The sequence below is a fragment of the Dermacentor albipictus genome, chromosome 1, assembly GCF_038994185.2.
Source record: "Dermacentor albipictus isolate Rhodes 1998 colony chromosome 1, USDA_Dalb.pri_finalv2, whole genome shotgun sequence".
NCBI classification, from domain to species: Eukaryota; Metazoa; Arthropoda; class Arachnida; order Ixodida; family Ixodidae; genus Dermacentor; species Dermacentor albipictus.
In genome coordinates, this window is record NC_091821.1 from 229,565,746 (window position 1) to 229,591,019 (window position 25,274).

Sequence of the window (25,274 nt, forward strand, 5' to 3'; positions counted from 1 at the left end):
TTGCCCTTGCTAGCAGACCTGAGATACTGGACTGCCTTTTGTAGTCCGAATATACAAACCTAATTGCTCATTTTTGTATGCGTTCTATTTTATTTATAAGGCAGTTTTGATGAGGGCTCCAGATTAGATCAGCGTATTCTAGGCATGGTCTTATTAGTGTTTTGTATGCATTTAGTTTGAGGTGTGGTGGTGCTGCACGCAGTTTTCTTTTTAAAAAGGATAGTTTGCCTATGGCTTTTTGACACATGGTCGAAATATGAGGCTCCCAGTTAAGGTTAGGCGTGAGTTTAATGCCTAGGTATTTTACCTGGTCACTTTTGTTGATTGTTGACCTTCCGATCGAATATGTAATTCGATCGAATTATATTTTGACCGACCATACTAGTGAATGGCTGTGGTTTTATGTTCACAAAAAAAGATTGTGTATAAGAGGAGTCTTCTGGACTGTGCATCACTTAATCAATTTGAAGACAATTGAATATGTTTAGGAACTAGAAGAAAACTTAATCTGGTGCTAGCTCTGTTTACATGAAGGGCCCTTTTTCAGTCGGCTCGTAGTGATCATGAGTACCAGGATCACACTTAACATTGCTGCTGCCTGCTGTTATAGCCAAGTTTATTGGTCAACATTATCTCATGAGCAGCCTTGGCATGAGTGGGCGTTCTGAAGCACGGTGCCCTGTAAGTTTGCAATATCCTTATGACGCTGATTGGTGGCCACATTCAGTTAAGAAGACTGTTATTCGCAACATTTAAGATTGCAGAAGCCTCACTTTGTTAAAAAAGGAAGAGGACTCTGTGTGAGCATACAAGAGCCATTTGTGCAAAGAGCCTTTGCTTGACAGTGAGTTGTTTGACGTTTTTGGTGACACAGGTTGAAACTGCTGAAGAAACAGTGGAGGACTCGCCTAGTAGTGTTGGCTTAACCTGGGTCAAGCGTGGCTGCATGCAGGTATTTTCCAAGACTGCATCCTGACACCCACCGAAGTGATTTACCGTGCTGATTTTGTTGAACTGCCCGTTTGCTGTTGGTGTTTGATTTACACTGAAAAGCACTTGTTGTATAATTATGAGGTCTTTGTTAGGAAATTTATGGGTACAGGTGCAATGATTCTTCATTTAATTGAAGTTCAGGGCAACCACAATGTACTCATGTAAATGTTGGGGCAAAGCACGCAGGTGAAACAGTGGCAGAGCTGCATTTTAAATTTTTTTTTTTTTGCAATATGTATGTGAGGGAGTCACTGCCTGTGGTTCAAGTTTATGCACTTGACATATGACCACGAGCAGTTCAGTACTCCATGCTTAAAAATTGTATGACAAGGTAGACCCAAGATAAATGATTGAATATAAATTATTACAATTTATTTAAGCTGCATGTTTGATGAAGTTGCATGGCATTGAAACTGCACACAAAATTTGCTATAATTCACGGGAGCAAATGTTATGACATTCCGCTGTATTATGGTAAATTTACATTGGTCGCAACTATACCACTGCACTTGCAGGATGTAATTAAGGATCAAGTTTGATGGTAAGTTCGTGCATTTAACTTTCATGGAATTGTGCTCACCACTATAACTAAAGTTGTGCTGCGCAGCTTTGGTACGCATGTTATGGTACTTCAGAATAATTACTGCTGAATATTTGCCGAAATTCCAGAAGAATGTGCAAACACAATGAAGATATTGGCAGATGACCAAAGGTATTGGCTGTGCAGATGTTATTAACTAGAAAAAGCCGTCTGCCATTAGGACATGAAAGGGTGTGCAGTCTGGTATGACTATTGTGATATTTTGAGCCAGTTAATGCCTAATGCAATTGTAATACCTGGAAATATGATTGTGAGTGCGAAGCTGCTTCTTGTCCTGTCATGGCTTGCAAGATTTTTCATTTTCAACAGACCAGTTTGTCAAATATGTAGGTACATCCTGTCAGTGGTGTAGCCAGAAATTTATTTCAGGAGGAGGGGGGTTCCCACTGATGGCTCCTTCACCTCGTTCCTCTCTCTCTCTCTCTCTGTGTGTGTGTGTGGGGGGGGGGGGGGGTTGTACACCACTCAAAGAAATTCCTGGACAAGAATGCTTTAACAACGAGGAGGCACGTTTTGCAGCCACTTCGTATCAAATTATGCTATCATTCTTATGCAATCTTTACAAATTATGGTATTAAAAAAAATTAATTTTGTTTATGAATTGATGCATTTGTATAATGTATGTTGATGACCTAGCTGGTACATGACTTGGAAAAATGAACAGCGCTAAAAACGGGGCCATACAAAAGCAAGATAGCACACTATCGTGTGTCTTCTCATTTGCAGGCTAGACTTGTTGCAGCCCAGGTTACACTGGAGATCACCTTTGTTTTCCAGCCAGACCTTCTAGTGAGTTGTACGGCCACGGCTACATACAGGAGAGGGTGGGCACTATTTTGCAAGCTTCCTATCACTCAATCACACTTTCAACGTTGTGGGCGTGCTATATTATTCTAGATTTAAAAATAAAGGAACGAAGCTTTGCGCTAGAACTTTGATAGTATCATATGATGCAAGTTTCACTCACTTTTGGTGACCTGCTGTCTGACTTGTTTGAAGAGATGCTTGGAAGTAACTTGTGGTAAGGTATTGTAGTGATCATGCGGCGCATATTGCGATTTGATCAGACTCTGGAACTGGTGAGGCAGACAGTCCGAGGCAGGGCTGCTTCCTGTTTAGAAGCCTTTGTGAAAATTATGGCATCCGTTGTTCACAGTAAAATACGGGCAGCAGCTGTGAAAGTGTCTCCTGACACCCGGCTGACACATTTAGTTAGGATGGGCTTTCTGCAGCAAGCAGCACGTGGTAGCTGAGCCTCAGCTAGGCAGCTGGCCATGGCTGTCTGGTGTTGAGCCATCGAGCAGTGACAGGACGCTCTCCCTATGTCCATAATTACCTGCCAACTTTGTTTTTGACACCTTTGTGTGCGTCCCTCCTCTCCCTCTCATCGTCTTAAAATTCTTTTTCTTTAGTCACTGTCATACTCTTCAACCTTCACCAGGTTGTTGATCGGCGTGGTGGCTGCTAGCATTCCTATGTCTCTGTTTCTCTGTGGCCTTCGGGGCCAATCTTTTACTTGGCCTCCCACCTGTTTGTCATGGTGGTTTCTTAGCTTCCTTGGCCCAGCACCCCCGTCCTTGATATATTTAGCCTTGTGCAAATCAGCATTTTTTTAAAGCAAAGCTTTCTTTTTTTGAAAGTTTGCTTGTCCGGGGTGGTTCAGAGTCTGTATATACATGGAAGAAGTGTGGCCGAGAGGACAGAAGGTGCGAGAAACTCGTTTGGACCTTTGCACCGCGTCGAATATGCACAATGCCCTCTGGAGCTCCCTGAGCCTTGATCGCCCCACTAGCCTCTTAACAGCTGTGACTATCTGTGTCCCCCCGCAAAACCACTGCAGAAATTACAGCGCTTACCTTTATACTCTACCTATGTCCACAGGGAAGCCAGATAGAATGGTAGAGATGAGGGGGGAGAGTAGGCAGAGAATTAGAAGAACCGGTGACAGTCGCGAAACGAGTGATTAACAGCCTTGCCACTCGTCGCTCACAGTTCCCATACAAGGGGAGGGGGGGAGGGGATAGAGAAAAGGTGACGTGAAAAGGCAAGGGAACACTACTACTTCAGAAACGACAGCACTTGCGGGGAAAGTACTGCAACTTGAGATAGAGATAGAGAGAGAAAGAGAAGTGGTTCGATGTGAAAAGGAAATGTTCGTGCTATCTTCTGCAGCCTTTGAGGGAGCATGGCGCAGCACCACATGACAACCCCCTCCTCCCCCTTCGGACTTTTCCTTTCATCCATGTCGCTCTTTCAGAGTCCACCTCCTGAAACTCTCTTCCATAGGAAAGGGGCGAGAGGTTCTCGTCAGAAAATTTCGTGGGGGGGGGTTACCCCCTCCCCTGGTTACGCCAATGCATCCTGTTGCAAACGTGTGAAGAACACTTTTCCTGTTGCCCCAGAGCTTATCATCTCTTGCACAATAAAACTGAAATCACCAGACATTGTTGACAGTGAGATCAAAGGCCTGTCTTCCTACCAGCGAGCACAGGTGAGCAGAGCACTGATACATGAGGGCTGGCATGCTCTTGTGATGGGAGCAATGACCTTAACATCATGGCAATAGACTGCATAAATATTTCTTATTCTGATTTTTTTGTGCATGTGGAGAAAGATTGGTCTGGTCTTCTTACATGTTTAAACTGGTGTCACTCTATGTTAATATTGCACATACCTACATATTACAGTAGTGGACAAAAAGATATATATATATATACCTACAAACCTGCCTACTCTCCCAAATTTTTGTAATGTTTACGAATGTGGCCTTTTTCTGTGATTTTAGGAATGTTGCGTCAAGTTGTATGAAAAAAAAAGAAAGTTTTTAAAGGTGTTGAAGAATTAGGTGCCGTGAGATTGCAACAAATGCCTACAAAGAAGAAGTTGCGATGGTACCGTGCTATCTTATTGTGGCAGCACAAGACAACATATGACAAAGGGGTACTAGCTTCTAGCAAGCTTATTCAGACAGTTTCCTAATGTACGCGATATTGGTAACAGCAAAGTAATTGAAAGACTAGAAATGATATGTGGCTTGTGATCTTTGCTGTCCACAAGTTTGTTGCCGCTTGTATGCTGTGTCTAAAGGTGAATGAACCATCATTAATAAAGTGTGTATGTATCCCACAAGAGATGTGCGTTCAGGGCAAAATTTAATAAATACATGTGCATCTGTGCCTCCCCCCCCCCCTTCCACACACATGCACAGCTTGTCATGGCCACAAAATATTTATGAATTTTTAATGTTTTTCAAGTTGGCAGGTATGTACCTATGTTATTAAGCTAGCATTTGCTTTTTTTGATGTTGTCAAGCAGGATGTACACTATTGTAGCCAGGGGGACGTGTAGATGGAAAAATGTTTGTGTATTGCTGGTGTCATATAGACTCACTTTCCACTTTGTTAATTTCATGGTGCTTACTGTTGCCAGCATTTATAAGTTTTTGTGTGTGTGCGTTTCTTTTTTCTTTTTCTTTCTTCCTCATCATATATATTAAACCTGCAATAACATGCCAAGCCTTTCGTTTAGTTAACTTCTCCCTTTCATCTTTATGGATTCTCTCGCTATAGCATGCTCATATTTTGGGACATGCTGGTTGATGTAGCTGGTTCTCTTAGGGTACATTCTTGGAATATGCAAGTCACGTGTATGGCGGGTAGGCTGTGCAGGATGTGGCGGAGAGTGTTCAAGAAGCTATCGTGCAAGGCTAGGGGTTTGGCATAATGCAATGGCGACTTTCTGAGTACTTTAGCTCAGAAGACCCAACATGCAAAATATATCTTCATGTACACTACTGTACATGCCTGTCACACAACACACATGGTACAAACTTGGCCAAATGAGTCTCCAAATAAGCACTGTTTGAGATCGTGCTCTAATGCAACAAGATCACTGCCTTTTTGGTGGACAGTTTTTTTATGCTCTGAAACGAGTTGTGCTCGCCTCAGACACTTGCCTCTGTGCTGGATATTGGTACGTAGTATATTGCTAAACAGTCAATGTGGTATGTAGGATTAGGTGTAGCAGGTTTATTTCTTTTCCTTTTGAGTAAAAACAGCGACTATAAATTGCTCATGTGTGCTCTAACAAGGATTATTATTATTATTATTATTATTATATGCCTCATGAAGGTTGCTGCACCAGGCATCTAAGATGATAAATGTGCCTTCCTTCTTTTTATACTAAAAGCAAATGCATTTGTCATAACTTTTTTTTTTCTTTTTTAAGGAATTTGAGAGCTGCAGAGGTAGTTTGAGTTCTACAGTCTAGGTTTTGATTTGAAATCACCACTGAGTTGCATGTCTCTTATTCCATTTTTTTTACGATTTAAAGAAAAATGAGAACCGCAGTCAAGGGGTACAGATGTATGATGGCAGGCCCTCGTAAGTGCCAGTGCGTATAAAAATGTAGCTTCACCTTTAACTTTGTTCTAGAGGCACCTTTTGGTGCATAGAGACCAGCATAATTTCAAATGCCATCTTAAATTCAAATCATGATGAAAACATGTCTTAGTGTTAGTTATAATGTGCTACATACATATTTTTCTGCATTAGTAATCATACATCCACAAATTGTCAACCTACGTTCACTCTGGCTGTCTGTTAAAGAGTGTGAAATGGCATGTTTCATATAGTCCAGTACACGTTCGTGTTGTTCACTATAGTAGACTAAAAGCTACAAGGTCCAAGTGCCGTGACTTTTAAAAATTGCTGCGAAACTTTGATAAGTGCTCCATGAATAAGCATTTTTTCATGACTTTGTATAAACTCTTGTTTTGTTTGTTGTTTTTAGTGATGGCCGACATGTCTGTTGTGTTTGATGCAGTCTCTGCCACCTGCAAATTGCTGGTGCCTTTTAAGATGCAAGACCAGACAATTGCATGATTACTGTATAATATATACCTGCTGAATCATCTGCATTTCTCTGTTAGCATGTCTGGCTAGTTGTTAACAGCATTTTGCTGTTGGGTGAGCACTCAAGCTGTGACATGACACTCTTTGTAGCAGGTGTTTTGCTCCAGTACAAGTGTGCCATTTTACTTGCCCTTGTTGCTGGTGTCCCAACCAGTTGTGTTGGAAAAGTTAACCAATTTCACAACCCAGTATGGTGGATCAGCAGCTGTAGTGTTCTGCTGCTGAGCACAAGGTTGCTTGTCAGATTCTCTGTCACAGCAGCCACATTTAATTTCATCCACAAAACACCTGTGGACTATGCTTTGGGTGCACATTGAAGAACTCGAGGGGGTCAAAATTAATTCAGAGCCCTCCACTATGGTGTGTCTCCCTTTCATAGCTTTTGTGCTGTCTTGGTTGTTGAACCCCATAATTTAAAAAAGATCAGTTCTGCTACTTACACGTCCACTACTTTGTGCACAGCTGTGCAGAACTGAAGCCATTCTTGAAATTCTTTCAATTTAGTGGTATGTGCACTGTCATTCTGCAGAGAGTGCATGAACTGGCACAATTCTCTGTTTGACTGCTTCTGTATCTTCAAATTTGCATATGATAAAAATTTAATTTACAGTTTGAATGTGGAAATTTCTTCATGCTCATTTAGTGCAATTGTTAGAACAAGTGTTACATTTGAGAAAGCACATTTTACATTATAAGGAGATACATTAACACTAGATTCAGCTTGACAAAATTTGTCCAAAACATTTTCTTACATCACTGTGGGGATGCATAGTCAAAACACAGACTACATATTGGCAGTGATGCTCCAGCACAGTAGATTGCTAGGCCCTATATCAAAGCTTTGCACTTATTATTGGCTGGATCTCTCATACTTTTTTTTCACTACAGTAAAACCATGTTATAAGGAAATTGAAGGTGGTGCCAACATTGTATCCGTTACTTTTTTACAACAGATGTCTACCTTAACAGCTGACATTGCCTGCAGGGGCGGCAGGGGTGCATATTTTGAATTCTGCCGATGCTACCATGTAAGAAAGTGAAAGGAGCAGGGAAGGAGGAAAGGAGGCGATCGCCGCCAAGAGGCTTCGAGTACTATCAGCGTGCATGTGGTCATGTGACCAGGCTGCCGCCAGCCATATCACTGGTGCTACTCTGGGTGAGATGGTGTCAGGGATGAGTGCATGTTTACAGCTGTTCCAGTGAAGTTCACGTTCCCTTCTTTCAGCATGGTGTGCACTGCCCTTTGCTTTAGGAGGAGGAGAAGCAGTTTTTACAGTTTGTTTCAGAAAGGGTGTCTCTTCCTTTTTTCGTGCTTCATTTACACGAAGGAATTGACATTTACTTTGTGGTTTGGTCCTACGAGATCATTTAGCATGTGAAAATAAAAATACAAGCAAACAGAGACCTCAGGAAAGCACCGAAGATTATAATAAAGCTGGCGGCACAGAATCTCCAGGGAACCCAAGAGGCAGTGGGGGGTACAAAGCTGGGACTAGGGGGTTCGTAGATTGGGGCTCCCAAGGCCAGAGCATGCCGGTGGTGTTTGCCTACAAGATTGCTTTCCACAATAGTGGACAGGGGCTTATTAACCCCTGGCACGTGGAGACCTCGATGTGCCCCCAACTCATGGACTACTTCAAGTTCCAGCTTTGGTGACCTCATGGCCTCCATGGTGTCCTGAGATGCCACCAATGTATACTAAATAATGACGCATTGTTTACACTTAGTACTTGCACAAAATCTAATTTCCATTGTGGCTTGGCAGAAGAGATTGTGACTTGCGCTGGCAGCTCGATTTGCATGCCCAGGAAGAACTACGAATGAAGGGAGAGGCGAGACTTTTTTGGAGTGTCCTCTAGAGAACTGCTCCCAGGGGGAACAACTTTGTAATGGGGAGTGCATGCACTGGTGAGGACTGCCCACCACCAATAATAATGTGACACTGTGCATGCCAAGAGCAAGTGAAAGGCCCTTGACAGTGCTCAGCTCCTTTCCTCCTCACCCTCATTTTGCTCTCGTGTGTGATAGTATTGGCGGAACTCTGAATACATGATAGGGGCAGCAGTGCGCTGCCACTGCGTAAACAGAAGCTGATTCAAAAGTCTGCAGTGCATCACAGAAGTACCACGGGAGATTTTCTACTGCATCTTCATAGGTGACACGACTGCTTTCTCAATTACAACAGCCAATGTTAAACCATTTTTGGCATTGTGCGTGCAGAGTTAGTGGTGCAACACGTCGTACAGCATGTTGGGAGCATGTTGATGGGCCTCTGTTAGGCTCTGATTTCATATAATGCTTGTCATTGCTGGTAGATTCACGAGAAGCCGATATGCCGAGCTATTATTGAGAGCATTAGAGCAGCAAGGGCTGTATTATGCAAGGATTCTTTTCCTATGGTTCTATTCATTTTGTATCTCCCGTCAGAGCAAGTGGCTGATACTGGCAATAGCGAAGATCTGGCCTCATGCCAGCCAATGATGAAAGGCAACAAAAATTGAAAATAAAGAGTGTCCTTACACAATACTGCCCCTGCAGTTGTATTTTTGTAACAATTCATTTCATTTTTTGTTACCGTATGTTGCGTCGAGTGGCCAATAAATAGTTTTAAAATATAGTCCCAGGATGTGAAAAAAATTCTTCACTGTGCCTGTGAAGCAGTTTATTGCCACTGCGGTTGGACCATAGACCATATAGGTTAGACGATGCAACATCTACCGAAGCACGTCACCTACATGTGCCACACACTGCACTGTTTGCATTTCATTCCTGTATAATAGTGCACGACTCTCAACCAAAAGACAAAAAGTTCTGCATACACAAAGCTACAGAGTGAAGTAGTCGGCAATGTTGGCAGAGTGCAGTCGTGAGGCTAGTTATCCAGGTAGCTGGCAACTCGTGGAAGTATTAGATGCTGTGTTAAAAGGATATTAAATGCATGAGTTCCCGTGGGAATACAAAGGGGAATTGTTATTACTTCATTAGATACATTAATTTCTTATAAGCCATTTTATTATGACAAGGTACAAACATATTTGTGGCATATCATGTGGGAATGCTACATTATGATGGCATGTTAAATTCTTTTCCCACTTGCAATTTCCAGCATGCATTATAATTTTCCTCACCTGCATTGGACATCGCAAACAAAGAGGTCTAGTGCATAGATCACCCAGTGTGTAGAAAGTACTTTAATAGGACAGGGGTCATAAGTAACTAAGTATAAATGGGTGGCCTTCTACTGGTTGCATTTTTCAGCTTAGGAGCTGAAAGCACTGCATAATAGGACAGGGGTCATAAGTAACTAAGTATAAATGGGTGGCCTTCTACTGATTGCATTTTTCAGCTTAGGAGCTGAAAGCACTGCATTCTTCATCTGAATACAAAATACTCCAATGAAACACACCATGGGCATCGATCGACTATGGGGGGGGCGGGCTTCGAGGCCCTCCCCCCCCTTCACCCCCGGCAATACCAAAGCCTACCCACTCCCCACCTAACGTGTCATTGTCAGTTTTATCACCCACATCATTTGAGGTTTCTGTTGACTTGCCTCGACCTTTCCAATTCAAAATTTATTGTGGCTAATAGCTTACTGCATCACTGTTGGTGCAGATCTTCACGAATTTTAATTCATACTTTGCTTTATTTCTGCAAATCTTGGCAATAGGAGAACAAGTGCATTGGAAGTACTAGCGGCGGCTGCCTCATCTGTATTTTCTCACTTCAGCATTATTTAAAATTTCCACGGTGAACACCATGCACATATACAATATATTTAAATATATACAAAGAAGAAAGTTTAGTATATTTTTAAAGAGAAGGAGGTAGCCAATGAACAATTATATCTGAAAGTATGGATAGCTTAGAGAATGACTATGTTGCTGTACGTTCAACTCGCTTCAAAATGCTTTGCGTCCTTTTTTAACCTTGAAAAAAAACTTGTAGACTTTAGTGACCCCTAGGCAGAGCCTTTTGTGAAATGCATGTGAATGATATGTGTCTGAGTATTGCTTCTCTTTCCAGTAAGCAAAGCTAATCACTCATTAAAAAGCACTTCTAGTAATTTATAACATTTATTAGGGATGGAAACATCGCGACTTGCATGCAGAGGTCATAAATATATACAGGGTGTCCCAACTAACTATCATGCACCAAGTTACAAAAAAGCAACAGTGGAGTAGCTGCCAGTAATTTTTTCGTTACTGAGATATAGTTAGGTAATTATAATTAATTATCTAACTCGAGATATACTATAATAATTATCAAAGTGTCAATGAGACATTTGTAGGCACAGCCAAGGGACCTCAGACTGCGGTATTTTCAGTGACGTACTAACTGAGTACTAATTTTTTACGGCTGATAAAGAAACTCTGTGAAATATGATGAATACCATGTGACTGCGCTCCCACCTACATCATAAAGCAGCACCCTCAAACAGGCTCCTTTTGAGTTAGCGGCAAGAACGAAATGAAGGAAACGAATAAAAAAATCACCGCCCAAGTACTCCATACAGATGGTTAACCAACGAAGCTGAAACGTGCGCCTCGGTGTTTATCACTGGGTTAATCCCGACGGTTCATTAAACGACGGCTTGGTAGGCTGCGGATCCTAGGTACGCAGTTGCTGCTTGTGCCCGGGCTTCGGCTTTGGGACGGCGTAGACGAGCTCGTTCCCCGTTCTGTTCACAGCATAGCTGATTGAAAACTACCTGCTCCTCAGGAGTATGTATGACGCGTGGCCTACCCATTTCGGGGCCAGAGAGAAAGTGCTGCACACCCACTCAACGCAGAGCAACGATGCCACTACCGGCGCAGCCAATCGCGTGCCTCTTTCGCTTTTTTTCTTTGTGCATTCGCATGAGGTTGCGCCGGAGGAGTTTTCAGCGTACAGGCGACAGACAGACAGATGGACGAATCGGCTAGCCATATACAGCTTCACTGTAAAACATCATCATCATCATCAAGCTAGTACCTTATCTGCCACACATTAGCCAAAGCAACACATCATGTTTGGTGTTGGAAACAAGCTGTGATAGCTGTTGTCTTAGTGTAGTGTTACGATCGGCCTGCGGGGGCTGCGATATTTGGAGAAGCGACCTCCGAACCCTTCCCAGCCCGCTGCGACAACTCGCTTTGTAATGACAACAATGCACCTCTTCATCAGCCCAAAGGCGCCGGCATGTCTAGCCATGTTCGGAGACCAAGTATTGTTAGTCGATTCGCTGTCGCCTTCACAGTTTGCTTGGAGCGAGGGAACTCCTGGAAGGGGATGTTTTGCAGTGCTTTCCCACGGGCCCCAGAGGTCATCACAGTCAGTGGACAGACGCCGCGACTACTGACTGCGGGGTCAGCTCGGTGATCAAGAGGCGCCTGCTTGGGTCAAGACCCCTCTCTACAAGAACCCTGTCACCTCGGTGTGTTCAGTGAAACCAAAGTACAAAAGTGAGTGTGTGAACCCTCCCCCTCAAAGACGGGTCGACTATGATGACTTTGGACGCTCCCATTGGTCGAAGGTTGAACAGCCGTTTTCCCTCACCTAGGGATCTAGGGAGAACAGAGTGTTTTTAAGCAGCCGTTTTGCGGCTGCTCATTCTGCATTCTTTTTCAGTCATGTTAGACTGATGAAATGTAACGTTCTCCACCCTTCATGTAGATACTGTAAATAAATCCCATGTTCCACATTCTCGATGAGAACAAGTCCCTCCCTTCAACAACATCCTTAGCGTGGACGAGTCGGACGACGGCATGGGCCAGCTACCATCTATTTCATGCCCGACCCCAACTCTTACAGTAGATAAAGTGCACCGCTGGTTCTTTTTTGCTGCAAAACCTATTGCCACAAAAGCGAATTGACAATGTCAGTGCAAATGTTCAAAGGCGCGTTTTGTTTCGTCCCAGTCGCCATGTGTTTCTCTAATGAGCAGAAGGTAAAAAATGATCCTTGCCTTGGGAGCTGGAAATGAGAAGAGGAAGGCCACAATTATATAACAGTCATGGAAGTGTGGCGGTAGACCAAACACGTCGACTATCATCGGAGATGATAAAAACCTGATACAAACTGGCAGCTTCAAGAAACAGCTGCGTATGACTCCATCTTTGAGTCCTAGCCAACGTTCTAGCATTTGTGGCCTCAAACCCTCATGCTAGCGTGCGGGACGTAGCTGCCCAGATACCAATTTCCAAGTTATCAGTTGGGAGGATTCTAAACGACGGCCTTTCCCCCGTACCACCTTAACCGGCACCAATACTTGGAAGACAGGGACCTGTAGAATCGTATAAATTTCTCTAATTGGGTCCTCAAAAAAGCTGATGAGTCACTGGACTTTTTGAGCAACAACATGTGCACAGATGAAGCCGATTTTCACAGAAACGCCTAGGTAAATCTCCATAATGCACATTGTTGGAGTGACTGCAGCGTACACTGGGCAAAGCGCAATCTGCACCAGTACCAGTGGTTGTTTAATGTGGGGTGCGGAATTTACGCCGGTGATAAAATCAGTCCCATCTTCTTCAACGTTGACGTTATGTTGATGAAATTCTTGGAGTGGTGCGTGAATTTCTCAGCGAAGTCCCACTGTCACGTCTCCCACATTTGTGATATCAGCAAGATGGAGCACCAGCACACTGCAGCAGCTGAGCACGAAACTGGCTGGATGAGACTTATCATGCGCAATAGACTGGAAAGCATGGGACTGTAAATTTGGCAGCTAGGTCATCTGATCTCCCTCCACTCGATTTCTTTCTTTAGGGTTATGTGAAAGATTGTGCTTAAATGATCGACAAGGAAGTCAAATTAGCTCAAGACAAGAATAACGGATGTCTGCCGTAAAATTCGAGCGTCGGTCATCAAGAAAGCCACTGAAGATGTGATAAAGCGGACTCAGTACTGCGTAGCTGCAGGAGGAGACCTATTCAAACACGTCCTCTAGGCAGCAGCTGGTGTTCAATGGCGCTTACGAATTCACAGATAATAAGGGCACACCGAAATCTGATGCACTTTTGTTTGTTTTTTGTGCAGGCATCCTGATTGCCAATTCGGCTCATTTAGAAGTGGTTATTTATTGAATGCATCGGTTTTGCCTTTTCTCAGCACATGGGTCACTCCCCAGTCTTCTTATTTCGCTTTTATTTTATGCTCTAAACCTGTTTTTGCAGCACGCATACACTCTCATGAAAACTAGAAGGGTCATTTTAATTTGACTTTGGTCCGAAGCAAGTTTCTGGTGCGAAATATAGCTGCGCGCACTCTGTTGATGCGGTGCAAGCAAAGTCGTGATTTTGAAACATGCTATGCCCATTACATTGCTTTTCGCGTTTTTTGTGTGGTCAGAATGGCGCTTTGGCCACGTTATCAAACGGCTTTTGTTATCAATGTGATCAATCGGCTTTAAGAGAAGGATAATAAGTGCGACTTACAGATGAAGGAATAGCCAGCTGGAAAGCTGCGAAACCTGCTGTTGGTGCTCCTTCCGTACCATTGTCAAGGCTTATCAAGGCGATGCGCTGTCTCTTCGGGTTTGCGACAGGCAGTGCAGTTGCTTTCAATCAGCTTATTTGAGGGCACTGCCTTATGATGTGGGTGGGAGTGCAGTCGCGTGGTATTTTTCATATTTCGCGAGGTTTGTTTGCAAGTTGGAAAAAATTGTGCGTAATTAGTATGCCACTGAAACCACAGCAGTTGGATGTCATTTGGGGGTGCCTACAAATGCCTCATTGACACTTTGCTAATTAGGACAGTACTTCTGAAATTAGGTAATTGCAATTGTGGAATTAAATTTCAGGAACGATAGAATTACTGGCAGCTACTCCACTGTACTGGAAACAATATGCACTAGGTTTTCTTCGAGTAATGCAACTGCTCTTTAAGTCTTGTTGCATGATAGTTGGGGTACCCTTTATAGTTCACTCAGTAACTAAAATGAGGTTAAGCCGGATTCACGTGAAATCAGAATCAACAGCAGTCACGCGCAGGAGCGCTTATACTCGGACTCACAAAAAAAAGAAAGAGAGAGAGGCTGCAGTTTCACCGAAAAGTCAAAGCAGTATTAGTGATAGCGAAGTGTAAATTACACTAAGGAAGATCACATCACTGAGAGATGCCAGATTCTTGGTGGTGGGAGAGGACTCTGGCTGTGAAATTGAACTGTTTCCTACTATGAGGTCTTGTAAATTCTCATGTAAGGCCGTCTTAGAGGTCACACGAAATTTCTTCAAGTGCAAGAAATATATATATATATATAAGGTTTGGAAAGCTGGTCAGGGCCCAGCCCCCCCCGTGGAAAAATGAAAACTTTCTGCCTATGAAACACGCTATCACAAGGGACTTTATTCTGAATGCATGAGCAACATGTCGCATCAAGTAAAAAAATGTGAAGGTTAGTTCTTGAAATAGTTCCTTCTTTGCACCACATAAATTGGTTGCCACATGATGATAATGTATATAAAATAAAATCTAAGGCTTGTTTAAATTTTTTTTTTAATTTGGGGTGCTGGGAGTGTATACAGTAACAAGCAGATGCAACTTCAGCTGTTCTTATTAAGGAGAACATCTTTAAATGATGTTGATTCATTCGAAGCCTCCTTAAGTTAAACTTAAATAGGCTTCGGGTGGATGAATGCAAGTGTGGTTGTTCCCATTCTTGACATACTTTGCATCTGTTTTGCACATCAATTAAATGTGTAACTAGTTCCAGAAGAGAGAGAAACAACTTCATGTAGTCGCCTGCAGAACGACACGATGACTAAATGGCGCCGTGACGCGGGCCCTGGCGTCTTCTCAGCGAGTGGTCTCTACTCAACTCCAGCGCATGTTACTCCCGCGGTCAGTCACCCTGAGGGGCAACGTTCCGCCGGTTTCGCTCGGCCTTTGTCTTTCATGAGCCGCCAAGGCGTGCTGGATGGCCCAGGTTTGGCTTTCGTGGTCGTAGCATTCCGCCGCAGCCGCGAGTCGCGGCGGAATCGTTGTACTTGTCGAAGCTTCGTCAGGGAACTTGGTGCAATCCCATAGGATGTGCGTCAGGGTGGCCCTCTCGCGCTGGCACATGCGGCACACATCACTCGCATATAATTTTCGGTATAGATGAGTCATTAACACTGGGGTGGGTAAGGAACCAGTTTGCAATTGTCTGAACAGCACCGCTTCCGCTCGGCTCAGCCCCGGGTGCGGGGGTGGGAAAGTTCTTCGAGCCAGGCGGTGGAACTGTGTAAGCTCGTTGAACGTCGTCATGCGGTCCTTGGCAGTACACCACGTTGGACGGTCGGTTGCAGCGGCACGGTTGGTTAGCGCTCGCGCCACTGCGTGTGCCGTCTCGTTGTGGTTATCATGCTTCTCCGACGCATTGTTGCCCGCATGCGCGGGGAACCATTTGATTCTAATATATTGATTCTCTCGTTGCAGGTCAGCCGAGCACAGAACGCGCACAGCCTCACCACACACTTTGCCCTTTGCATAATTCTCCACTGCACTTCGCAAATTGCACAACACCGTCTGGCACCCGGGGTCGGCAATGGCCAGGGCAATGGCCACCTCCTCTGTCTGACACGCCTCGTGGACCCATAAGCTCCGCCGCTGCCCTTGTCGCGCCGGACGACGCCTCGATGACAGTAGCTACGAATGCCGCGCAGTCTCCCTGGTATTCTGCCGCATCCACGAACCTTGCGTGCTCGTCCTTGGCTTGAAAGTCGATGAGGGCCTTGGCCCTCGCCGCTCTTCTCTCCTTGTTAAACTCCGGGTTCATGTTTCTCGGGATGAGGTCTACTTGAATCCGGCGCCGGGTCCCGTTCGGGACAGAAACGTCGCTACTGGACTTTTTCGCCCCGGGCGTGAAGCCTAAGTATTGAAGTATGCGCTTGCCGGCTTCGGTCATAGAGAGCCGCTCCAGCTGGGCGGTCCGTTGCGCTTCCGCAATTTTCTCGAAGGTATTGTGTACCCCCAGGCTCAGGAGCTTGTTGGTGTTCGTACACTCGAATAGTCCGAGCGCCGCTTTGTAAGTTTGGCGTATCAGGGCGTTGATCTTATTCTTTTCACACTGCATCCAGTTGTGGAAGGCTGCAACGTAGGTGACGTGGCTGATTACGAAGGAGTGCACAAGCTGATTCAAGCTTTCCTCTTTCATCACGGCCTTGTGATTGGCGTCCCGTCTGATGAGCCGTATTGCGTTGGTAATCTTGGCTGTAAGGCGGAAAATGGTCTCGCCATTGCCGCGTCGCTTGTCTATAATCATGCCGAGCACCCGGATTTTGTCGACCTCTGGGATCACTTGGCCATTCCTCGTCACGATCTTGATGGCCTCGTAATCCCTCGCTTCGCTCTTGTTACGTCTAACGTACTTCGGTAGTAACACCAGCAGTTCTGACTTGCTCGGTGAGCAAATCAAACCGGAACCATTCAGCAGGTCTTCGATCACGTCGACGGCTTCTTGCAGCGTGCTCTCAATGTGACCATCGCTGCCTCCCGGAACCCACAGCGTGATGTCATCGGCGCAGATGGTGTGCCAGACGCCCGCGACGCGAGAGAGTCGCTTGGCCACCCCAATCATAACGAGGTTGAATAACAACAGCGAGATGACCGAGTCCTGGGGGGTCCTGACACTGCCGAGCCTCTTCTCTTGGAGCCGTAGATCGCCGGCGCAGAGCTCGGTAGTCCGCCCCGTCAGAAAGTCCTTGATGTAATTGTACGTTCTTGTGCCCATGTTGAGTCTGGACACCTGGGCTAGGATCGCAGAGATCTTCACCTTGTCGAAGGTGCTCTGCAGGTCCAACCCCAGAATGGCCTTGTTGTCTTTCGTTAGGGTGTCATCGTCAATTATATCTTTCTTCAACAGAATCATTGCGTCTTGGGTGCTGAGGGAACGCCGAAACCCGATGATCGTGGTGGGGTATAGTCCCGACTCCTCCAGGTAATCCTGCCACCTACACATGAGGACGTGCTCCAACACCCTGCCCACGCAGGACGTGAGCGAGATGGGCCGGAGGTTGTCCATGTTCGGCGGCTTGCCTGGTTTGGGGATGAGGATGGTCTTGGCAGCCTTCCACTGCTGGGGCAGTGACCCCGCCCTCCAGCACTTGTTGTAATAACCGGTGAGGTTCTTGAGCGCTCTGTTCGAGATGTTATCCGGGCCGGCCACCGACTTGCTGTTTAGTTCGTGCAGGGCCGCTCGCGCCTCCTCAACGCTGATGTCGCGGTCGAGCTTCTCGTTGGCTTGACCGCCGTACTCGGGATGCCTTTCCGTGGGTGTAACCGGAAGGTACTTGCTGTCTATGCGTCTGATTACTTCGGTTTCCCCGTTTTCCTTGACTGCTCTGTGAATGATCTTTGTGAGGCGGTCGCGTTGGTGGGATTTTGTTTTAGTCTCGTCGAGCAGATGTCGCACCAAGTTCCAGGTTTTGCCCCAATGCATCTGCCCGTCCGCAGCGTTACAGATTTCGTTCCACTGTTGCATGCAGAGCAATCGACAATGGACTTCAATGGCGCGATTCAGCTCCGCCACGTTCTTCCTTAGGCGCCGATTTAGTTGTTGCTTCTTCCACCTGTTTAGGATAGATTGCTTTGCTTCGAATAAGTGCGCGAGGCGGCTGTCAACCTTGTCGACCTGCTCATCCGTTTCTATGATTTTGGTCGCCTCTTTGACATTCCCCGCGATGTGGGCTGACCATTCTTCTATGTTCTTGATTTCCTCCATCTCCGTTGATAACAGGCAACGGAAGGCATCCCAATCCGTAAAATTATGTTTTCTGGTATCCTCTGAGGCGTTGACCTCCTCCGGTATGATGACCTCTACGATGTAGTGGTCGCTGCCGAGCTCTGACCCCGTGTTGCGCCAGGAGATATTTCCCTTCTCGTCGTTCTTCACGAACGCGAGATCCGGCGTCGTATCCCTGGACACAGAGTTCCCAATCCTTGTAGGATCAGTCCGGTCTGTGATGAGGGTGAAGCCCAGGTCTAATGTGTCTTGGAACAGGTCTCACCCCTTGGCCAATTGCTTGTTACATCCCCATGTCGGGTGCGCTGCGTTTAAGTCCCCGCAGGTGACGAGCCTGTGAGCCCCCGCCACAGTGCTGGCTCTGTGAAGGAGCGTCTTGAATTTTTGCTTCCAGTGTGAAGGGCTACTACAGACGTTAAGCAGAAAGGTGCTGTTCTTTTGTTTCTTGCCCGTAACGACCTCGATGAGAGTGTATTCAATTTTACTGTTGTGCAACTCGTGCTCAATGAAGGTGAGTCCCTTGCGAACCAATGTGCATATCCCTCTACCGCCGCTGACCTTAGGAGACTTGGCGTATACTCGATAACCGGGTAGCGACAATGCATCAGTGCGAGTCTCTTGTATCATAATTATATCCGGCTTGCGTGCTACTTGTGTTATGTGTTGCTGCAAGACTGCCCTCTTGCTAGCGAAACCGTTACAGTTCCAGTGCCAGGTCACGAGACCCTTCACTGCTGTAGTTGTTGCTGTTGCTGGAGCAGCCATGATTGTTGCTGATTGTACTGCTGCGTTATTTGCTGTATTGCGTTCGTTAACTGCTGACACGTCCGCTCAATGGCGGCGAACCTGTTGTTAATCATCTTGGTGAAGGCCGTCTTAATATAATCTTCGAGCCCGTCGAGGTTTTCCTCGATTTGGTCGACCTTGTCTTTCAGGTTGTCCACCCGGTCGTTGAGCTTGTGCTCCTTCAGGTTCTCGATCGCTCGTCGCTTGTGTGCTGGTTCCTTCTCAGCGGATGTTGGTGGTACAGCGCTGCTGATGCTGGGTTTGAGTTTACATGATACCGCTTGGGGCGTTTCGTTATTGGTGGAACGGGTCGTCAGAAGCTTCTTGATTTCCGCGATCTCATTTGCCATCTTGCTAATGTGGCCTCTTGCCTACTGACTTTCGTCTCGAGCTCGTTGTTTTTGCACCTAAGTGCCTCATTGGCTTCCTTCAACGTCCTCATCGCCTCGTCTTGCCGTTGTTGCCATCGACGGTCTTGCTGGTGCTAATGGTCTTGGTCGTTGCGGGGGAATTGGAGGTGGTGGCACCCCCTTGTGCTTTCTTGGCACCGTGCCTTGCTGCATCGGCCCAGCTCAAGCGGTCACGTGACTGATCGCTTACGGCTAATGCTACTCTGTCTACTCTCGCTGGCCCTGCGCTTCGAGACGGAACGTGACGCATGGCGACCAGCTGGGCCGGCAGATGTTCCAGAAGAAAAAATATTGTGCTATGACCTCATTCCTTGCATCACTCACAGTGTAAAGTATTTTGAGTTTCCAGAAATGTTGAAAGTTCTGGTAATTCAGTATTTTCATGTTCATGCTTGGCCATAACCAAGGTTCAGACAATTTGTAGCTGGTAATAGCTACGATCTGGTGTGTCTTATCTATTCTCGGCAACCTCCTGCTCTTCCTTTGGAACGGCCAATATTCCTGAAAGGCATCACTAAATAGTTTGTGGGCCATGTTGCTTTTGAAGTATACAAGTATTTGATGTTGTGCTGTAAAGAATGCAATTTCCATAAAGTTTATTGTTGTATTATTATAATTATGTTATGGTATTATAAATTATATTATTGTATCATAAACTATATTGCTCAAGTTCAAAAATTTTGCAATATGATGTACCATTGTTTCTGATGATTGTAGGATTTCTACTTATGAAGAGATAACAATGCCCAATCAGTCCAATTCAAGGATTATTCTTGGACATCTTTGGTGACATGTAGCAGTGCATTTACAGATTGTACATGTTTAAAAAAAAAGCAAGGGTGGTTAACTTCATTACAACAGCTTTCAACTATGTCAGCCAGCTTTAGGGTTGGGACTTGAGGTATTTCCGTAAAGAGAATACAAGTAACTGAATGCACTACACCACTCTCAAAGTATTGCCGGGTAGGCAAGTGGGTTAAGCTTCATTTCAAGGGATTTAAAACAATGTACAATGACAAACAACAGAAGAGAGCACGTTAGTGTCGCATTCTTTTCTGCCCCAATTCAAATGCCGTTTTGCAACCTGAAAAGCAGTAGCTGAAAAAGTGTAGAACTGCATCCCAAGCCCGAATAGGACCCAATTCTTGCTCTGGTCCGTGTGCTTATCAACATTCATCTAAAGAAACAATTTTCTGAAGAATGAAGCTTTATTCTTGGTAACCCCACCCATGTAGAAATATGCAGTGGTGTACATTGTCAATACATGGAAGTTGTCTTCATGCAATATTCGTGCATTACTACTGACCCTATTTAGTTACTGTCTCTTGGGCTGCGTTCTTCTAGTGGCTCATTCTTTCTATTCTGTGCCATTCCAACTTGACACTTGGTTGATGATGGGTAGAAGGCTATTTGTTAGCTCATAGCGAGTTCCATCCCAGTCAAAGTGAGTAGGTGGAGTCTTTTCACCGTCATCAGCAAAGGTGAAATGTTTGCTAAGCTCAATAGCCAGGAGTGAACTAACCAGCCCAACTCCACCTGCCCTTTCTGGTGCGGGGTGATAGACCCTCCCTGTGCCAGCAGGCATGCAAAGGTGCTGTGGCGTAAACTCAACCTTTAGTAGGTTTCCTGCATGGTTGTGTAGGAGGAAGCCTTTTGAACCTGGCTGTTTACTTTCTTCTGGCAATTGAACTATGTGCGTGAACACGAAGGGCAGGTCATCGCAGTGGACAAAATTCATCTCCCGACCACATGGCGAGATGAATGGAAACTCTGCTTCATACTTCCCAGTGTCATTATGCCGGAGCCGGCGAAAGAAGAACTCCAGGAATTTCTTTTCTGTAAAGCATAAAGGCATGCTGTTTAACATAACGAAATGATTGAGTATAATGCAATGAATATGATGAAATTCTATTCAGCCATCTATTAAAAAATAAATAAAATGTGCAAGTTATACATGGGCACTGTAAAAGGTAAGAGATTGATACATCCAAAGGTACTACATACAAGTTGATAGTGCGGTATTTCTTTTTCCTGCAGAAAACTGCATGTGCAGTGATGGAGACTTGCAACAGATTTGGTGCTGCAAGTTGTCAGATCGGGCAAATATGCTGGCATTAATTAAAGAAATAACAAAATGCTTTTAAGTTTAAGCATATACAAAACCAGTTAACTGTGTGCAAGCTGGAATTGCTGCCAAAAAGCTATCTCGAGATAGAACGCATTCCCATAACTGCATGCATGCAAACAACAGAAAGTCACCAAAAACTGAAGAGCGAAAAATAAAAAAAAATAGAATCTGCAAGGCTGGCACGATCAACAATGCGTGCAACGCCGCGAATTCGCATGGGACAGGCACTCTACAACTCGTTCAGAAATGGGTTACGTAGCTACGCGGAAGCGCGCATTCCAAGTAATCGCGCATAAATGGTATGTTGCATTCACTTTTCACATTCCGGTGTAAAGTTGTGGTAGTACGAACTGGAAGTGTGAAATAAAGTAACTGGCAACACCAAACAAAATTTGTGGAAGCAGGTAAGGACGCATGTGTCACGTTATGGTACGTGTGGCAAATGCGTGCTAATGTGTGATATAGCGGTTGATAATGAAACTGGTTAAAACCATAAATCATACGAGCTCCCAAGCTGGAAGCAACGTAGGGCAAAAGCGCAGCAAACACCAACTCACTTGCTTAAAGCACAACCTCTTGCGAATGCCACCCGATTATACTATCGCTACATATTCGGCACAATAGATCTAAACTTGCTGCGATAAGTGATCACAATACCTTTGAAGCATGACGTGAAATTCTTCATTCTGGAATCGTCTAGAAAAAGCTGCATGCCAGAAGACAAATTGTGAACACAACTTATTCTCATTAGGCAGCAGTTCTACGTGAGAACAGGGCGTACCATTCCTTGATGATCAATAAAATAGAAGTACTCCCTCGAATACTCTTTCGTAGCCTGGCCCTGTTCATAATGAAGGTTTCTAAGGACGCCACGACTTGGCAGTTTACGGTGCAATTTCCAGCATAAAGCGCGCCACCTAACCATTCTTCTCGGTTGTGGTAAACGAACGATTTAAACAGCTGCAAGCAGTTACTGGCAAATTATGCAAAGCGTGTGCGCGCGGCTTCCGACCACATGGGCTAGCCGATCACACTACGCTTGAAAGCAGCCATTAACTAAAAACGTAGTGTAGCATACAACAGCTTGCATACAGAACGTTAGCACGAGTACAAAGAATGCCACTGCATACAAATAAGCGCCCATGTAGCTAAGATTTTGTAAAATAACAAAGCGTTTTTAATTCAATTCTTTTTACTACATTTTCAAATAAAATTTTAGGAGATATATTATGTAGTAATTTTACGTTTAGAACATAAAATCTTAATTAATAAACGTCGCTTCGTATATCGTTTCTGTGCAGCCTGCCATCTGGCGGTTGCAGATGTTTTCGTGGTCGGCTTTCTGAGCTTTCGTTACCTGAAGTTTTCTCTATGCCGTGCGCTACATCCACGGCTGTTACGGCTGTCCTGCGAGGCGGGCGAGCCTTTTTTGTTTAGACCAATCACGTTGCAGGATTTTAAAACCGTCGTACAGAGGGAGCAGCTGTCTGCAGTCAAAGCAAAGCGCTCTCGGTCTGTATGTGGCGTTCCACAACTAGAGTGGGATTAACATCGCGTGCTGTGTGGGTTATTCGGCGTCGTGTATTTCTCCGAGTTCTTTGGACACTTCGACGACGTTATCGTCATGTCTCCATCGCGTTTGACACCGTAAAAAAACGAATGGCGTGACGTACCAAGACAACTTTAGCGTATCATGCCTGGTCAACTGTTCATGTGCAAGAGGCCAAATTTTTGTGTAGGATTACCTTTTGATTTCCGGGACTAACGACGATGGCCAAAGCAACAAAGCGAGCATGGAAACTTCGTAAGTAATCTTTCCAACTATACGTTGTAAGCAAAGCGTCAGCTTTCGCTGCAAGTGTGACATTTCTTTCGTCAAAATATTGTATATAATAAATATGCAACACCACCATTCATTGATTCGTTGTACCCGAAGTGATCGGTGACCATGGTTCATTGCATACGTATTATTGATTACGTTGCCATCGTTCTGATCCACAATGGCATATTTTTTCGACAAACCCCGCACGTAACATGAAATGTTATTCTGCGAATGCTTGCGAATGGCTGTTCAGCGCCGTAACTCGCTACATCCTGGCGCGAAGTTTTAAAGTGTTGTTTGCAAGCGTCTGTGGTGAAGTATTTCCATGATACCTGAGATATGATGGCCGCACAATACAGTTGTCTTTAGTGGGTAGTTTATAGTGCAACCGGTGTCCACGAACTTCATTTGTTACCACCTTCACTTAGGTTCTTTTATTCGGTAGTGCAGTTTTTGCACTGGCTTTATTGGTAAATTCCTGAACCTAGTGGCAGATAAGGTAAGCCGGGAATTGTAGATGAGTAGAGGTCGTTAGCGTGCAGATTTATAGAATGGCTTCATTTCCCCAAGAAAGTCGTTCGCACGTACAACGGAAATGAAGTAATGAAAGTAACGCAATTATACATGCAATGCATGAAAGCGACATCGTGCAGTTGTCTTAGCTTTTCCCACATATTTTAATGGCAGTAAATTATTTTCAGTGTGGTTCGATCAACGGCTTAATCGAGATTTTGTTTAGGAGCAGTGCAAGGCTGGTGCGTGTGATCACTGCGGTGCATCGCTTAATCCGTGTGAACACTGAGCTTGACGTGCATTTACTTTTGTCTGGAGGCGCGTGAACGTTCATGTTAGTCATACTATTATATTTCTTATTTATTTAATGTGTATCCATACGCGGAATTGAAAGGAACGCGAATAGAGTCAAGTTTCTCTACAACGAAATTCAAAGGAGGCGGCATTGTCCTTTCTCTGCTGATCCGTAGCACGTCTAAATTAACATACGTACAATTCTGAAAGCAATTTTTTTTAGAAATGGTAGCCTTGCCGTCAAGTGACATTCTTGCAGCAGGTGAACCCGCATGTCGACCTTATGCATCTGATGCTTAGGAAGGCATGTTCACATTCACCTGTTGCATGTGTTCTTTCGTTTGTATGATACCTTTCACGAACCACCGCTTTGCACGAAACGGAGCATACGAAGTATTCACATCTTTTATGCATCTGTTGCGAAATTGGCTATCTTGCCGGTGCTATTATGGGCTCGTTTTCTCGAGGGATGCCAAAATTTTAATTTCATGTATGCGTAGTCGGCTGGACAATTGCGTGTGTGTACATTACATATATATAATGCAGAAACAAGACGACCAACTTTTGGAAATATGTCTTTACTTAATGTTTGGGCTGGTGGGCCAGCCTTCGTCAATATTCTGACGAAGACTGGTTCACCAGCCGAAACGTTAAAGTAAATAAAAGTTGGTCGTCTTGTTTCTGCATCGTCGGTCCAGCGTGAAGATGTTAAGACGCCATATATATATATATATATATATATATATATATACACACACACACACACACACACACACACACACACACACCTCCCCATACCATATATGCCCATACCTGCAGCCTCCCGCGTTTTCCCGCCTTGTAGTCGCTGATCGAAAATTGATGTGCAATAGCGTGGCAAGCCAACTGACAACAGTGATTAGTTGCTTCTTGAAAACAATGGTTTGACTTCACCATATGTACATTGTAATGCAGAAGTGTATTGCTTGGAAACACATTATGGCTAGTTGCTCTTTTACTGCCAGGGCCCTTTTCATACCAAGCAAGGCACCACACACGTGCATTCAACCGCAGAGGCACGACCTTAAGCATATACGCCGAGCAACGTGCAAACGTGCTGAATGCTTGGTG

General features: G+C 44.8%; 4 protein-coding genes across 8 annotated transcripts in view; 2 read left to right on the top strand and 2 right to left on the bottom strand.

Annotated features, from left to right (window-relative positions):
* peo (pendolino) overlaps positions 1-9,125 on the top strand; it is a 45,893-nt gene extending 36,768 nt beyond the window's left edge. For 3 of the 5 annotated variants that reach the window (XM_070531007.1, XM_070531005.1, XM_070531006.1), the window contains exons 9-10: positions 875-952; positions 2,321-7,123. In XM_070531007.1, the coding sequence (XP_070387108.1) occupies positions 875-952; positions 2,321-2,491 (249 nt within the window). In that variant the 3' untranslated portion in view covers positions 2,492-7,123. Of the gene's footprint in view, positions 1-874; positions 7,124-7,460 lie in introns of those variants that run through there. The other 2 variants (XM_070531008.1, XM_070531009.1) reach the window with 2 other exon arrangements.
* A 6,809-nt stretch (positions 9,126-15,934) lies between these two features.
* Positions 15,935-18,838, bottom strand: LOC139047511 (uncharacterized). Its single transcript, XM_070521332.1, has 3 exons — positions 18,499-18,838; positions 17,456-18,426; positions 15,935-17,323 (listed from the first exon to the last, which is right to left on the bottom strand). The coding sequence occupies exons 1-3, from the start codon at positions 18,836-18,838 to the stop codon at positions 15,935-15,937; spliced, it is 2,700 nt and encodes an 899-aa protein (XP_070377433.1).
* A 1,758-nt stretch (positions 18,839-20,596) lies between these two features.
* LOC139056400 (UPF0598 protein CG30010) lies at positions 20,597-22,598 on the bottom strand. Its single transcript, XM_070534606.1, has 3 exons — positions 22,317-22,598; positions 22,193-22,241; positions 20,597-21,243 (listed from the first exon to the last, which is right to left on the bottom strand). The coding sequence occupies exons 1-3, from the start codon at positions 22,458-22,460 to the stop codon at positions 20,765-20,767; spliced, it is 672 nt and encodes a 223-aa protein (XP_070390707.1). The 5' UTR covers positions 22,461-22,598; the 3' UTR covers positions 20,597-20,764.
* Positions 22,599-23,028: 430 nt separating this feature from the next.
* The window catches only part of kat80 (katanin 80), a 204,711-nt gene continuing 202,465 nt past the window's right edge, over positions 23,029-25,274 (top strand). The window contains exon 1 of the mRNA XM_070531014.1: positions 23,029-23,339. Within this exon, the coding sequence (XP_070387115.1) occupies positions 23,306-23,339 (34 nt within the window). The 5' untranslated portion in view covers positions 23,029-23,305. The remainder of the gene's footprint in view (positions 23,340-25,274) is intronic.